Source organism: Oryx dammah, unplaced genomic scaffold (genome assembly GCF_014754425.2).
Source record: "Oryx dammah isolate SB20612 unplaced genomic scaffold, SCBI_Odam_1.1 HiC_scaffold_2, whole genome shotgun sequence".
Classification (NCBI taxonomy): domain Eukaryota; kingdom Metazoa; phylum Chordata; class Mammalia; order Artiodactyla; family Bovidae; genus Oryx; species Oryx dammah.
The window spans coordinates 26,259,737-26,276,132 of NW_024070186.1; the positions used below are offsets into that span (position 1 = coordinate 26,259,737).

At 41.7% G+C, this 16,396-nt stretch overlaps 1 protein-coding gene across 9 annotated transcripts in view; it reads right to left on the reverse strand.

The window, feature by feature from the left end:
• The window catches only part of DZIP1L (DAZ interacting zinc finger protein 1 like), a 70,100-nt gene that overhangs the window by 34,658 nt on the left and 19,046 nt on the right, over positions 1–16,396 (reverse strand). For 4 of the 9 annotated variants that reach the window (XM_040233358.1, XM_040233350.1, XM_040233342.1 and 1 more), the window contains exons 1-5: positions 15,754–16,226; positions 13,323–13,904; positions 11,213–11,297; positions 7,812–7,933; positions 7,013–7,174 (exon numbers count right to left, since the gene is read on the reverse strand). In XM_040233358.1, coding sequence (XP_040089292.1) covers positions 7,013–7,174; positions 7,812–7,933; positions 11,213–11,297; positions 13,323–13,904; positions 15,754–15,756 — 954 coding nt within the window. In that variant the 5' untranslated portion in view covers positions 15,757–16,226. Of the gene's footprint in view, positions 1–7,012; positions 7,175–7,811; positions 7,934–11,212; positions 11,298–13,322; positions 13,905–15,753; positions 16,228–16,396 lie in introns of those variants that run through there. The other 5 variants (XM_040233372.1, XM_040233363.1, XM_040233386.1 and 2 more) reach the window with 4 other exon arrangements.

A 16,396-nucleotide genomic window follows, 5' to 3' on the forward strand; every position in this document is an offset into this window, starting at 1 on the left:
GAGAGGTCCAGACTATGGAGCGCACATAAGGAAGTGACTATTGACTAGCTTGCTCTCTCCTCTTTTGATCTCACCGCATCTCATTCCAGTCACCTCTAACTACCCCCTCCCTCTTCTCTTCTCCATGTAACCCAGTGAACCTCTCTGGGTGCCCCTCAATGTGGAGAAACCTTTCATCTTTAGCCTAGATACTATATCATTGGTGCTGTATAGATGGAGAAGTCTAGAGACCACTGTAAAAATAAAACCGAAAACCAGAAGCAGGAGGCTTAAGTCCAAAGCTTGAGAACATCAGAGAACTCCTGAATTCAGGGAACATTAAGCAATAGGAGCTCATCAAATGCCTCCAAACCTACACTGAAACAAAGCTCCACCCAAGGGCCAACAAGTTCCAGAGCAAGACATATCACACAAATTCTCCAGCAACACAGGAACACACCCCTGAGCTTCAATATACAGGCAGTTCAAAGTTACTCCAAAACTTTAGACGTCTCATAACCCATTACTGGTCACTCCACTGCACTCCAGAGAGAAGAAACCCAGCTCCACCCACCAGACCTCCAACACAAGCTTCCCTAACCAGGAAACCTGGACAAGCCACTGATACAACCCCAGCCACAGTGAGGAAGCTCCACAATAAAGAGAACTCCACAAATTACCAGAATATAAAAAGGCCATTCCAAACGCAGCAATATAACCAAGATGAAGAGACAGAGGAATACCCAACAGGTAAAGGAGCAGGAGAAATGCCCACCAAACCAGACAAAAGAGGAAGAGATAGGGAATCTACCTGAGAAAGAATTCCGAATATTGATAGTGAAAATGATCCAAAATCTTGAAGTCAAAATGGAATCACAGATAAATACCCTAGAGACAAGGATTGAGAAGATGCAAGAAAGGTTCAACAAGGACGTAGAAGAAATAAAAAAGAGTCAATATACAATGAATAATGCAATAAATGAGATCAGAAACACTCTGGAGGCAACAAATAATAGAATAACGGAGGCAGAAGATAGGATTAGTGAAATAGAAGACAGAATGGTAGAAATAAATGAATCAGAGAGGAAAAAAGAAAAACGAATTAAAAGAAATGAGGACAATCTCAGAGACCTCCAGGACAATATGAAACGCTCCAACATTCGAATTATAGGAGTCCCAGAAGAAGAAGACAAAAAGAAAGACCATGAGAAAATCCTTGAGGAGATAATAGTTGAAAACTTCCCTAAAATGGGGAAGGAAATAATCACCCAAGTCCAAGAAACCCAGAGAGTCCCAAATAGGATAAACCCAAGGCGAAACACCCCAAGACACATATTAATCAAATTAACAAAGATCAAACACAAAGAACAACTATTAAAAGCAGCAAGGGAAAAACAACAAATAACACACAAGGGGATTCCCATAAGGATAACAGCTGATCTCTCAATAGAAACTCTTCAGGCCAGGAGGGAATGGCAAGACATACTTAAAGTGATGAAAGAAAATAACCTACAGCCCAGATTACTATACCCAGCAAGGATCTCATTCAAATACGAAGGAGAAATCAAAAGCTTTACAGACAAGCAAAAGCTGAGAGAATTCAGCACCACCAAACCAGCTCTCCAACAAATTCTAAAGGATATTCTCTAGACAGGAAACACAAAAAGGGAGTATAAACCCGAACCCAAAATAATAAAACAAATGGCAACGGGATCATACTTATCAATAATTACCTTAAACGTAAATGGATTGAATGCCCCAACCAAAAGGCAAAGACTGGCCGATTGGATACAAAAACAAGAACCTTCTATATGCTGCTTACAAGAGACCCACCTCAAAACAAGGGACACATACAGACTGAAAGTGAAGGGTTGGAAAAAGATATTCCATGCAAATAGAGACCAAAAGAAAGCAGGAGTGGCAATACTCATATCCGATAAAATAGACTTTAAAACAAAGGCTGTGAAAAGAGACAAAGAAGGCCACTACATAATGATCAAAGGATCAATCCAAGAAGAAGATATAACAATTATAAATATATATGCACCCAATATAGGAGCACCGCAATATGTAGGACAAATGCTAACAAGTATGAAAGGGGAAATTAACAACAACACAATAATAGTGGGAGACTTTAATACCCCACTCACACATATGGACAGATCAACTAAACAGAAAATTAACAAAGAAACGCAAACTTTAAATGATACATTAGACCAGTTAGACCTAATTGATATCTATAGGACATTTCACCCCAAAACAATGAATTTCACCTTTTTCTCAAGTGCTCATGGAACCTTCTCGAGGATAGATCACATCCTGGGCCATAAATATAACCTTGATAAATTCAAAAAAATCGAAATCATTCCAAGCATCTTTTCTGACCATAATGCACTAAGATTAGATCTCAATTACAGGAGGAAACCTATTAAAAATTCCAACATATGGAGGCTGAACAACACACTTCTGAATAACCAACAAATCACAGAAGAAATCAAAAAAGAAATCAAAATATGCATAGAAACGAATGAAAATGAAAACACAACAACCCAAAACCTGTGGGACACTATAAAAGCAGTGCTAAGAGGAAAGTTCATAGCAATACAGGCATACCTCAAGAAACAAGAAAAAAGTCAAATAAATAACCTAACTCTACACCTAAAGCAACTAGAAAAGGAAGAATTAGAGAACCCCAGAGTTAGCAGAAGGAAAGAAATCTTAAAAATTAGGGCAGAAATAAATGCAAAAGAAACAAAAGAGACCATAGCAAAAATCAACAAAGCCAAAAGCTGGTTCTTTGAAAGGATAAATAAAATTGACAGACCATTAGCCAGACTCATCAAGAAGCAAAGAGAGAAAAATCAAATCAATAAAATTAGAAATGAAAATGGAGAGATCACAACAGACAACACAGAAATACAAAGGATCATAAGAGACTACTATCAGCAATTATATGCCAATAAAATGGACAACTTGGAAGAAATGGACAAATTCTTAGAAAAATACAATTTTCCAAAACTAAACCAGGAAGAAATAGACAATCTTAACAGACCCATCACAAGCACGGAAATTGAAACTGGAATCAGAAATCTTCCAGCAAACAAAAGCCCAGGTCCAGACGGCTTCACAGCTGAATTCTACCAAAAATTTCGAGAAGAGTTAACACCTATCCTACTCAAACTCTTCCAGAAAATTGCAGAGGAAGGGAAACTTCCAAACTCATTCTATGAGGCCACCATCACCCTAATACCAAAACCTGACAAAGATACTACAAAAAAGGAAAACTACAGGCCAATATCACTGATGAACATAGATGCAAAAATCCTCAACAAAATTCTAGCAATCAGAATCCAACAACACATTAAAAAGATCGTACACCATGACCAAGTGGGCTTTATCCCAGGGATGCAAGGATTCTTCAACATCCGCAAATCAATCAATGTAATTCACCACATTAACAAATTGAAAAATAAAAACCATATGATTATCTCAATAGATGCAGAGAAGGCCTTTGACAAAATTCAACATCCATTTATGATAAAAACTCTCCAGAAAGCAGGAATAGAAGGAACATACCTCAATATAATAAAAGCTATATATGACAAACCCACAGCAAACATTATCCTCAATGGTGAAAAATTGAAAGCATTTCCCCTTAAGTCAGGAACAAGACAAGGGTGCCCACTTTCACCACTACTATTCAACATAGTTCTGGAAGTTTTAGCCACAGCAATCAGAGCAGAAAAAGAAATAAAAGGAATCCAAATTGGAAAAGAAGAAGTAAAACTCTCACTGTTTGCAGATGACATGATCCTCTACATAGAAAACACTAAAGACTCTACCAGAAAATTACTAGAGCTAATTAATGAATATAGTAAAGTTGCAGGATATAAAATCAACACACAGAAATCCCTTGCATTCCTATACACTAATAATGAGAAAGTAGAAGAAGAAATTAAGGAAACAATTCCATTCACCATTGCAACAAAAAGAATAAAATACTTAGGAATATACCTACCTAAAGAAACTAAAGACCTATATACAGAAAACTTTAAAACACTGATGAAAGAAATCAAAGAGGACACTAATAGATGGAGAAATATACCATGCTCATGGATTGGAAGAATCAATATAGTGAAAATGAGTATATTACCCAAAGCAATTTACAAATTCAATGCAATCCCTATCAAGATACCGGCGATATTTTTCACAGAACTAGAACAAATAATTTCAAGATTTGTATGGAAATACAAAAAACCACGAATAGCCAAAGCAATCTTGAGAAAGAAGGATGGAACTGGAGGAATCAATTTGCCTGACTTCAGGCTCTACTACAAAGCCACAGTCATCAAGACAGTATGGTATTGGCACAAAGACAGACATATAGATCAATGGAACAAAATAGAAAGCCCAGAGATAAATCCACATACATATGGACACCTTATCTTTGACAAAGGAGGCAAGAATATACAATGGAGTAAAGACAATCTCTTTAACAAGTGGTGCTGGGAAAACTGGTCAACCACTTGTAAAAGAATGAAGCTAGATCACTTTCTAACACCGCACACAAAGATAAACTCAAAATGGATTAAAGATCTAAATGTAAGACCAGAAACTATAAAACTGTTAGAGGAGAACATAGGCAAAACACTCTCTGACATAAACCACAGCAGGATCCTCTACGATCCACCTCCCAGAATTCTGGAAATAAAAGCAATAATAAACAAATGGGATCTAATTAAAATTAAAAGCTTCTGCACAACAAAGGAAAACATAAGCAAACTGAAAAGACAGCCTTCCGAATGGGAGAAAATAATAGCAAATGAAGCAACTGACAAACAACTAATCTCAAAAATATACAAGCAACTCCTGCAGCTCAATTTCAGAAAAATAAACGACCCAATAAAAAAATGGGCCAAAGAACTAAATAGACATTTCTCCAAAGAAGACATACGGATGGCTAACAAACACATGAAAAGATGCTCAACATCACTCATTATTAGAGAAATGCAAATCAAAACCACAATGAGGTACCACTTCACACAGTCAGAATGTCTGCGATCCAAAAATCTGCAAGCAATAAATGCTGGAGAGGGTGTGGAGAGAAGGGAACCCTCCTACACTGTTGGTGGGAATGCAAACTAGTACAGCCACTATGGAGAACAGTGTGGAGATTCCTTAAAAAATTGCAAATAGAACTGCCTTATGACCCAGCAATCCCACTGTTGGGCATACACACAGAGGAAACCAGAATTGAAAGAAACACATGTACCCCAATGTTCATTGCAGCACTGTTTATAATAGCCAGGACATGGAAACAACCTAGATGTCCATCAGTAGATGAATGGATAAGAAAGCTGTGGTACATATACACAATGGAGTATTACTCAGCCATTAAAAAGAATGCATTTGAATCAGTTCTGATGAGATGGATGAAACTGGAGCCAATTATACAGAGTGAAGTGAGCCAGAAAGAAAAACACCAATACAGTATACTAACACATATATATGGAATTTAGGAAGATGGCAATGATGACCCTGTATGCAGGACAGCAAAAGAGACACAGATGTGTATAGCGGACTTTTGGACTCAGAGGGAGAGGGAGAGGGTGTGATGATTTGAGAGAATGGCATTGAAACATGTATAATAACATGTAAGAATCGAAATGCCAGTCTATGTCTGATGCAGGATATGACACGCTTGGGGCTGACGCGCGGGGATGACCCAGAGAGATGTTGTGGGGAGGGGGGTGGGAGGGGGGTTCATGTTTGGGAACGCATGTACACCTGTGGTGGATTCATGTCAATCTATGCCAAAACCAACACAGAATTGTAAAGTAAAAATTAAAAATAAATAAATAAATTTAAAAAAAAAAAAAAAATGCACCCTGTACAATGGAAGCCTTAACCACTGGACCACCAGGGAATTCCTTTAAAAAATAAATTAGGGAGGATTTCCCTGTTGGTACAGTGGATAAGAATCCACTGCCAATGCAGGGGACACGAGTTCAGTCCCTGGTCCAGGAAGATTCCACATGTCGAGGAGCAACTAAGCCCCTGCATCACAACTACTGAACCTGTGTGCCCAGGCTCCTGAAGCTCGCATGCCCTAGAGCACGTGCTCCACAACAAGAGAAACCTCCACGATGACAAGCCTGCGCATGGCAACGAAGAGTAGCCCCTGCTCGCCGCAACTAGAGAAAGCCCACACGTAGCAATGAAGACTCAGCACAGCCAAAAATAAATAAAATTTTTAAAAGCAAACTTAGGGACTTCCCTGGTAGTTCAGTGGTTAAGAATCCACCTTGCAATGCAGGGGACACAGATTCAATCCCTGGTTGGGGAACTAAGATCCCATAGGCTACAGAGCAACTAGGCCTGCATGCTGCAACTAGAGAATCTGCACCACAATAAAAGATCTCTCGGTGCTGCTGCAACTAAGATCTGATACAGCCAAATAAATAAATCTTTTTTTAAAAAAGAAATTAACAAACTAACGACATGCCTACCTTTAGAATATTAGAGTTGTTTGGTTGTTATGAGAATTAAAAGCTAGTGTATATAAAGAACTTTGTACAGGGGTTAGAAATGTTTCAGTAAATATTAGTTACTATGTGATTCCACAGGCCCCAACAGAGTGCCTACTTGTAACCAGCACTCAGCAAATACTTGTTAGAAGAAAAATGTATCCATTTACATTTTGCCTCCTTTCTTGTCCAGTGAAGCCCTTTGCAAAAATAAGCATAACATCTCTGGAGCTCTTACTATAATATATGCCCAATAATGTTAGGTGTTGTTGATGTGCTAATATAACCCTTTCAGAAACCTATCTTACAGAAAGGAAACTGAGGCAAAGGAAGGTTAAGTAACAAAGCCAAGATCACACAGCCAGTATGTGATGGAGAATGGGTTCAATACCAGCCACTGCCCTCTTGTCTCTGGACTCACAGAACTAGTACAAAGAAATAAATTTTGTGAACAAATAAGCAGATTTTCAGCTAAAGAACTCTGAGAAGTCTTTTAGGTTGGGTACCTCCTCTAAGGTAGAGTTCTGGTTGGCAACACTTTTAAATTCATCCCAAAATAATTTTTTGAGCTTGTCTATTTCCCCATATAGCTTCGCCCGCTCTTTTTCTTTCCATTCATCAAATTCTTTCTTAGCTTCTGCTTCCCTTTGGCGAATGATCTCTGCTTCCTACAAAGAAAAGCAAGAACAAGAGAATCATTAATTCCACACTATGACAAATATTTACCAAGAAACTGCCAGGGCCCCTTTTCCATGTAAGTCACTATGGAGACCCAAAGAACATTTATCCCCCAGTCCCCAGTGTTTGGACTGGGAGTGGAATTAGTCTTATCTGAACTGTAAAGGATGGAGATCACGTCTCTTTTCTCTTTATATTCTTCATGATGCCTGGCAAGGAGTGATGAATGAATAAATGACGGAAGGCGTGACGCAAGTATATGTATTTTCATTCTACAAATATTTACTGAATGCCTCCTCTGAGCTGCCTTCTGGAGTTTACCCAGTCTTTCTCCTCCAAAAGCTAACAGTATGTTGTAGGAAGTTAAAATTCAGGTTCAAATGCCCGCAGAGGGTGCAAACACAGGAAGCTGCAGCTCTCTTTCGGCCACACAGTTCTAGCCAAATAACTGAATTTTCCTTCCCAGACTACCTAAAATCACTTGGCACATCCGGGAAGACACCATCCTAGCCCTGACTCTCAGCTCTGGGAAACAGCCAGAATGTCGACTCTGTGGGATCTGAGCACATTACAGGTCTCCTGGCCAGTCCATGACCGAATCCCCTGCCATTTCTCCTCCACGCCCACCTGGAGCTGCCGCTGCCTCTCCGCCTCCCTCTGGGCTTCCAGCTCCCCTTGGGTCCACTTCAGTTTGGCCCGTAGCTCTTCTAACACCTCCTCCACTGGCTGCTCCTGCTTCCTCTGCTTTCCTGTAAGAACCACGCAAAGCAAGGGTGACCAGCATAAGTCAGAGTCAGTGGTGTGTACAGTTCCTTATGTACAGTAACACCTCAGTCTGAGACGAGCTTTACATGGTACACTGACTCTGGGCAAATTACGTAACCTCCCTGACCCTCTGTTTCTCCAGTGGAAAATGGAAGCAATAACAGCACCTAACCCAGAGGGTCAGGAGGAGAAGGACAGAGGATAAGATGGGTGGATGGCATCACCAACTCAATGGATATGAGTTTGAGCAAGCTCTGGGAGTTGGTGATGGACAGGGAAGCCTGGCGTGCTTCAGTCCGTGGGGTTGCAAAGAGTCGGACATGACTGAGGAACTGAACTGAACCGAACTGAATTGAACCCAGAGGGTCATTGTGAAGATGAAATGTGATAATGCAAAGTGCCTAGCATAGCACCTGGCAGGACAGCTCAATACATTGTCATTTAAAATAACTATTTTTTAAATATGTATTTATTTTTGTTTATTTATTTGGCTGTACCAGATCTTTGGTTGCAGTATCTAGTTCCCTGACCAGGAATCGAATCTGGGCCCCTTCTATTGGGAGCTCGGAGTCTTAACCGCGCTGGACCACCAGGGAAGTCCCTAAAATAACTATTTTGACAGTACTTACAAATGGGAAATATGAATGTAAAACTGGTAGAGTAACAGAATCAGGATACCAAATAGTATGTACACACTGATTATTAATACAAAGAGGGGAATTTAATGATAAGAATTGTAGTTTTAAGTTCATTCTTTTCAGTAATGTAATACAGTTCAAATGTGTAGTTTTAAATTTCAAATAAAAAAAAAAGGCACTGTGCACTATGAAGAAAACTTGAATTATAGAAGAATATTCTAACTAAACCACATACTGATAAACTACGAGTTAAAGGTTAATGAAAAAGACACCAGTTGTACTTGAATATTTGTTACTTTTCAAAGTACATTTAGGAATTATTAGATGGTACTTTTATTAAAACTTCAAGCTGTGTTTTTTAAAGATATATGGCTTTTCTCAAATGGGGCTTTTTAGAAACAAGCAACTTTTAGATGCAGTGAAAATTAATTTGGATTAATAAAGTGATTTGAGGGACTTCCCTGGAAATCCAGTGGTTAAGATTCAGGGCTTTCACTGCCAGGGGCACAGGTTCAAACCCTGGTCAGGGAACTAAGATTAGGCATGCCATGTGGCACCGCCAAAAACATAAAATAATAAAATAAAAATAAAGTGATTTGAGGTGAGTCTGGAATGGAAGAACTGCAGTATCTGAGAAGTCAGCTGCCTGATATAAATTACTGAACAGTAATGTAGCCAAAGTTGTCTTAATTGTTGTTGTTTGAGTTGCTAAGTCATGTCCAACTCTTTTGTGACCCCACGGACTGTAACCTGCCAGGCTCCTCTGTCCATGGGATTTCCTTAAGAACGTATTTTTCCTCTCCATATTTTCCCAGCACTGTAATAAGGAAAATGCACAAGGATTTATGCACAAGAATGTTGCCACCATGTGATTTATAATTAGGGAATGTTTTAGTTATCCAAATAAATTAAGAAATAATTCAGTTGTGAAATAAATTATGATCAGCACATGATGAAATACTATTCAGCCATTAAAAACCATGTTTTCAAAGATGATTTAATGATTTTGGAAAATATGATATATTCTTAATTGAAAATAAGCAGTACAAAACTGCATCTTATATAATATTCATACACAAAAAATAATGCCCACGGACACACCAACATATTAGCTGCAGATGATATTGTCCATGGTTTTTATTTTCTCTTTTCTACCTTTCTGCATTTAAATTTTCTACATCAAAGGCATGTATTTTCCAATTTTTTACTGCGGTAAATATACCTTACATAAAATTTACCATCTTAGCCATTTTTAAATGTACAGTTCGGCAGGATTAAATACATTCATAATGTTGTTCAATCATCACAACCACCCATCTTCAGGACATTCTTCATCTTGTAAAACAGAATCTCTGTCCTTACTAAACACTAACTTCCCATCCCCTCTTCCTCCAGCCCTTAGCAACCTCCATTCTACTTTCTGTTTCTATGCATTCGGCTATTCTATGTACCTCATATAAGTGAAATCATATGGTATTTGTCCTTTTTTAACTGACAGTTCACTTAGCAAAATAACCTATTGTAGCAAATTGCAGAATGACCTTTCTTTTTAAGGCTGAAAAACATTTCTTTGTATCTCTTTCTCTCTCTCTCTATATATATATATATATACACACATACATATACCATATTTTGCTTATTCATTCATCTGTCAGTGGACATTTGAGTTGCTTCTATACCTTTAGTTACTGTGAATAATGCTCCTATGAAAATGAGTATACAACTATCTCTTCAAAAACATATATCTTTTCCAGAAAAAAGTATTTAATAAATAGAAAATCTGTGTTTCTTTAGTTGTAATACCAAGAAAAATCAGATATATAATAAACACATAGTAACTAGGTGACTAGTGCTATTTTAAAACTCTGTTCTTTCAAAAGGAAATTAAAATAAAGGGAAATATGTTTTATTCAATGAGATTTTATGTTTAATTTATATTACATTTTATCATAACATATTTGCATTAACAGCTATTTCTTATTGAACGTCAAAAAATCTCTTAAAGGGGAAAACATATAGCCTTGCTACTTGTTTTAGAATTTGAAACAGTAAAATTACAGTGATTAAATCATAATGAATTCATGTAGTCAAAGAACTGGTCTGACTGCTCCTTAGGCCCAGTTAGGCTTATTCATAGTCAGCACCAGATTCGCAGAAGGCTGGGCGGTAAGGGCCCGTCCAAGTCACTGAGTCTAACTGCCCCATTCACAGTCAAGGACACTGAGATTCAGAGGGAAACCACCCTAACCACGGTCACATAACAGAAGGGGACGAAGTGAAGACTGGAACCTACCTGTCTGACTCCCAGCCCTTCTTCTCTAAACATGGGGTCAGAAGCGTTCCTAAGCCCCTGTGGGACCCCCCACGTGGATGGTGGGATCACCGGCTCCTCGACTGGATGATGAGGTTCTGAGCTTTGTACAGAGCTTTGTCCTCCACCTGCTGAGCTGGCTGGGAGTCAGACAGGCAGCGTCCAGTCCTTTTCTGTCCTTTATATCATGTGACCACGGTCAGTGTTTCCTCTCTGAGTCTCAGTGTTCTTGACTGTGCATGGGACAGACTGAGTGACTCTGAAGGGCCCTTACCTCCCAGCCTTCTTAGAGACGCCCAGGCCCTTCCACTCACCGCCTTCCACCACGCCTGCGTGCCTGCGCTGGATGTGGCCCCGGAGAAAGGTGGCGTTCATGAAGGTCTTGTCACACAGGTGGCACTACACAGAGAGAAGCAGTGGGAAGTGCAAGATCAGATCACCTGAGTCATCCTGGGATGATTCTCCCTCCGTCAACACTCCCATTCCTTGGGATCCCCGGGCTGCTTCACAAATGAAGAGCTTGATTTACAAAGTAAGGAAGCAATGCGAATCATATATATATACATATGTAAAACATATATATATATATATGTGTTGCTGTTGTTTAGTTGCTAACTCATGTCCAACTCTCTTGCAACCCTATGAGCTGTTGCCCCCCAGGTTCCTCTGTCCATGGGGTTTTCCAGACAAGAATACCATAGTGGGCTGCCACTTCCTTCTCTAGGAAATCTTCCCAACCCAGGGGTCGAACCTGCATCTCCTGCATTGCTGGCGGATACTTTACCACTGAGCCGTTACATACACATATATATTTTTTATACAGCCCCTTCAAAATATTTATTTTCTGAGCTTTAAAACACTACCAGCTGTAGGGAGCTATGAACAAAAACTAGGCATTTGATGATACTAAGGAATTTTTGTGTGTTTTTCAGGGCAAGATGATGATATTATGCTTATGTTTAAAAGTAGGAGTCCTTGCCTTTCAGAGATACAAAGTGAAATATTTACAGATAAAGTCATATGACTGATACACTTCAAAATAATCCAGGGGAGGGGGGAAGTGTGTTTGGGAACGTATGCAACAACATTGGCCATGAGTTGAAAACTATTGGGCTAGGTATTATGCAAATCAAGGTTCATTATATTATTCTCTCTACTTTTGTATACATTTGATATTTTCCATAATCTTCCCCTCCTACCTCCCTTCCCTGCTTCCCCTTTCCCACCCCAAGCAGCACATTCACAAACCAGGCACCAAACACGGCCCTCTGCCATGCCAGCTCTGAATCTGGGAAAATGAAATATTGGCATTGCAGTGGCCCAACTTGCTACCACACAGACAGACTCTTTCTAAGAATGGAATCCACACTGACAAAGAATTGCCAAGAGCTGCAGAGAGAGAAACTAGATTCTGGTGCCATTATCTGAGTCCACCATAATCCTGGATTTTTCAGTTCAATTAACCAATAAATTCCTTATTGGCCTAAGCCAGGTTAAACTGCTGGTTTGTAATTTACTACTAGAAAAGGTCTGAGCCTTTTATCATAATTAACATTGCATTAATTGCATCAATTACCATTCTAGTCACTAACATCATATCTTAGTGATTCCTTCTGTCCAGTCACCCTTACACTGTGAATTTCTGAAAAATCTGAACCAGCATGATTGGTGCCTTCATCCTCAGAGCCTGCCAGAGGATCTAGCCACCAACAATTCATTAAAGGGCAACTGATCCCAATCTACACTTTTCATGGAAAGAGACGCAAATGCTCAAATGCTACTTTGGGTGATGAACCGTCACTTGGTTGACTAATGGAGTCACTTTTCCAGAATGGGCTTGTCTTCACCAGTTCCTTGTCACACACTGATTTCACACATACCCTCACACATCTCTTATACATGTTTATCAGATCACACCTCTACACACACACAAAGCCTTCACACATACACACTTAGGCTCTACACACACACACACCCTTCATACATCCACACATGCAACAAAAGTATATCTTGACATGCGCATTTTACATAAGCGTGTTATATGCCACACACTCTACACACACACATGCACACACCATTCACAGACATAACCCTCCAAGCAATCATACACACACCTTAGGTATGTTTACCCACCATCTGTAAACTCACACACACCCTGCATATGTTCACACATGCACAATGAGACATAACACATAAGACATATATACTCTGAACTCATACACACCTGCCACACAACTCCACACGCATTGCAGACCTAACCAGACTGCAAGGGCTCTCTGGTGATGAACGGCATCTCTAAAACCTGCTCCCAGCCCCAGTGAGAATGGCCACAGCTGCCTCGGGGCCCAGGCGGCAGGGCCACAGAGGTGGCCACTGGCTGGGCGCACAACCCTCCCAGGGTCCCCGCCCCGCAGCAGTGCTCACGGTGTGGTAGCTGTGGGCACCCGTCTGCAGGAGCAGCTGCTGCAGGGCACTGATCATCTTGCGCCGCCGCCGGCTCTCTTCCCGCACGCCCTTGAGCTCATCGGCCTGGCGGCCCAGCTCCTGCTGGCCGCGCTCCTGCTGGCCGAGGCTGGCCTGCAGCCGCGCCTCCAGCTGGGCCACGCTGGTGCTCAGGCAGTCCTGGCAGTGCAGCAGGTACTCGATGCTGAGCTGCGCCAGCCTCAGCACCTTGAGCAGCACTGGGTCCACGGGCTGCCCACAGCGGCCGCACACCTCCCGGTCCAGGTTGCAGAAAGTGACACCAGCGATGTTCTCCTGCAGGGTAGCCACGTCCAGCTCCCGTGCCACGCGGTCCACATCCAGGGCACTGATGCGCCTCCAGTCCACACTCTCACGGCGAGGCTGGAACTTGAAGGTGGGGAGAGTGTAGGCCCCAAAGAGGGGGCTACTGAGGCCCTGGGCAGTGGGGGTAGGAGACTGCATGGGTGGGGGAAGCCCTGGGCTGGCCACCGAGGAAGGGTGCCACCAAGGCCACGGCCACAGGCACAGGAGCTGAGAGAGGGCCTGGAAAATGAGAAGAGAGCCGAAGTTAGGCCTGCCACACGTGGCTGCGTGCACCGTGCTAGACAGCAGGAACCTTAGTGTGCAGTGTGCGCTGACAAGGCCAAAGCAAGGGCGTGGGCTTCACAACACGCAAATGTGGGTTCAGATCCTCAGCCTTGAGCAAGATCCTCTGTATTATTAAGCCTCCATGTGTATTGGGAATCATGGTGCCTCCTCTGCAGGCCTGTGGTCAGGAATGAGGCAGGAAAAACACCCAGCCCACTGCCTGACACATAGCAGGTCCTCAGTGTACCACCCCCGCCCCGCCCCCCCACCATGCCCAAGTGCACTGCAAGAGAGCCTGCCAGAGAGCTGGGTCAGTAAGGAGCTGTCAAATGTATATGGAAGTCTTTCTGCAACCCTATACTGATCTCAGGATAAAGTCCAGTAACTTTGCCTTGGGAGGCAGAGCCACTTAACAGTGGACATTAAATGGTTCTCTTTCGGTAACTGCAAAATTTAATGGACGGGATGGGCTACAGTTTCCAGTTTCCCCAGCTGTAAGGTGGACCCATATGACCATGTTTTCTTTAGTGGGATGTGAGTGAAATGATGTCCAGCTCTGCCACAGGGTGGCGCTCAAGACAGCAGCTGGGCCTCTGCACAGAGATCTTGTTCAGTCCACGATGGTCTCTTTTCCAATCCTTATGGTTTAGAAAACAGCTCCAGTTTGTTGTTAAAAGACTCAGATTCTACTCGCCACTCTCTTGTTAGACAAAGAAATTGTTCTCTTTGTAACTTTACAATAGCAACTGGATTTAAAATGAACATTCCACTACTAAGAATTATAATTTATTCCACAGATAAACTCATACAGGTATGCAAAGGTACTTGTGCAAAAATTGTCATTGTAGTATTATTTGTAATAGTAAAGTATAAGAAAATTACAAGAAAGTACAAAGTAAGGTATCTCCATACAATGAAATACTATGGAACTATTGATAAGAAGGCAGCTTTTTATGTACTGATAGAGAATAATTACTATATATATACACATATATATGTATTTGTTTAAATAATATAGTAACATGACATTTAATAATAATTTGTAAAAATAAAGGAGATCTGTGTATCTCACATATGTATGGGGACACACACACACACACACACACACACATATATATATATTAGAGCTTCCCAGATAGTTTAGTGGTAAAGAATCCACCTGCAGTGCAGGAGACATGGGTTCGATCCCTGGGTAAGGAGGATCTACTGAAGAAAGAAATGGCAACCCCCTCCAGTATTCTTGCCTGGAAAATTCCATGGACAGAGGAGCTTGGTGGGCTACAGTTCATGCGGTTGCAAAGAGTCAGACACAACTGAACACTGTGGACTTTGAACTGCCCTACATCAATTCTTGAGGCTATCTTTCCTACAATTTTGCTTTGATCAGATCATCACTGCTTATCCATCAAATTCATCCACTCATTCACTCAACCTCCCCCCGTTTAGAGCATGCCTACCTTGGCCAGGCCTGGTGCCAGGCACTGGGGCCATGGAGATGCATTAACCACACAGCTGCCCCCTCTTCCCCACCCCAGCAGCTTAGCACAGCTCCTTGCTGCCACAGTACCCAGTGCAAATCCTTAGCCTGGTCTTGAAGCTGCCACTGCATGCCACTGACCCACCTTTTCCATTTCAGCTCCCATGCTTCCCTTTCTCAGATACTCCTCCTCAACACAAACTCCAGGGGAAAAAAAAAACATCTGGCCACAAGCATACCAACCATGGCCATGAGGAGACTAGCACATTTCTCTTAATAAGGCACATTATTTTTTTTAAAAAAGAAGGCAGGTGACATGACACTCACCATGCTCAGCTGCTGGCTGCAATCTTGTCACCAGAGCCTCAGAGACAATTGCCACAACAAGCTGTACCTTGGAGCAACAGCAGGTTACCAGGCATGCTATGGGCAAGGGTAACAGGACTCCTGCTTCCTGTCCTCCCGCAGACCACGAGCTCACTTGAGAACTTGCTGTTTAACTATTTAAACTTTGGCCTCAGATGTCTGCCCACAGCCCCTCTCTAATAATAAGGCCAAGAATGTTCCATCAGCCACTTTCTTGGCTTGCCTCCCACTTCTTTGAATGCCTCTCGCTTGAACAGTTACTATCTTTTTGCCCTTCCTTTAAGGCAGGGTATGCAGTCCCCCTGTGACAGTCTGCTATTCACCCCCCACCTGTCACTCCGGGCACATGCTCCCTGGGGATGAGTTCACACATACCCTTAGCTTCAGCTACCATAAGCCTCAGCCACTCCCAAATCTGTTTTTCCCAGGCCTGTCTCTTGATATCTTTAGATTGACCTTCCAATATTGATTATTCTGGCTTCCCTAATAGCTCTGTTGGTAAAGAATCCGCCTGCAATGCAGGAGACCCCGGTTCAATTCCTGGGTTGGGAAGATCCACTGGAAAAGGGATAGGCTACCCACTCTAGTATTCTTGGGCTTCCCT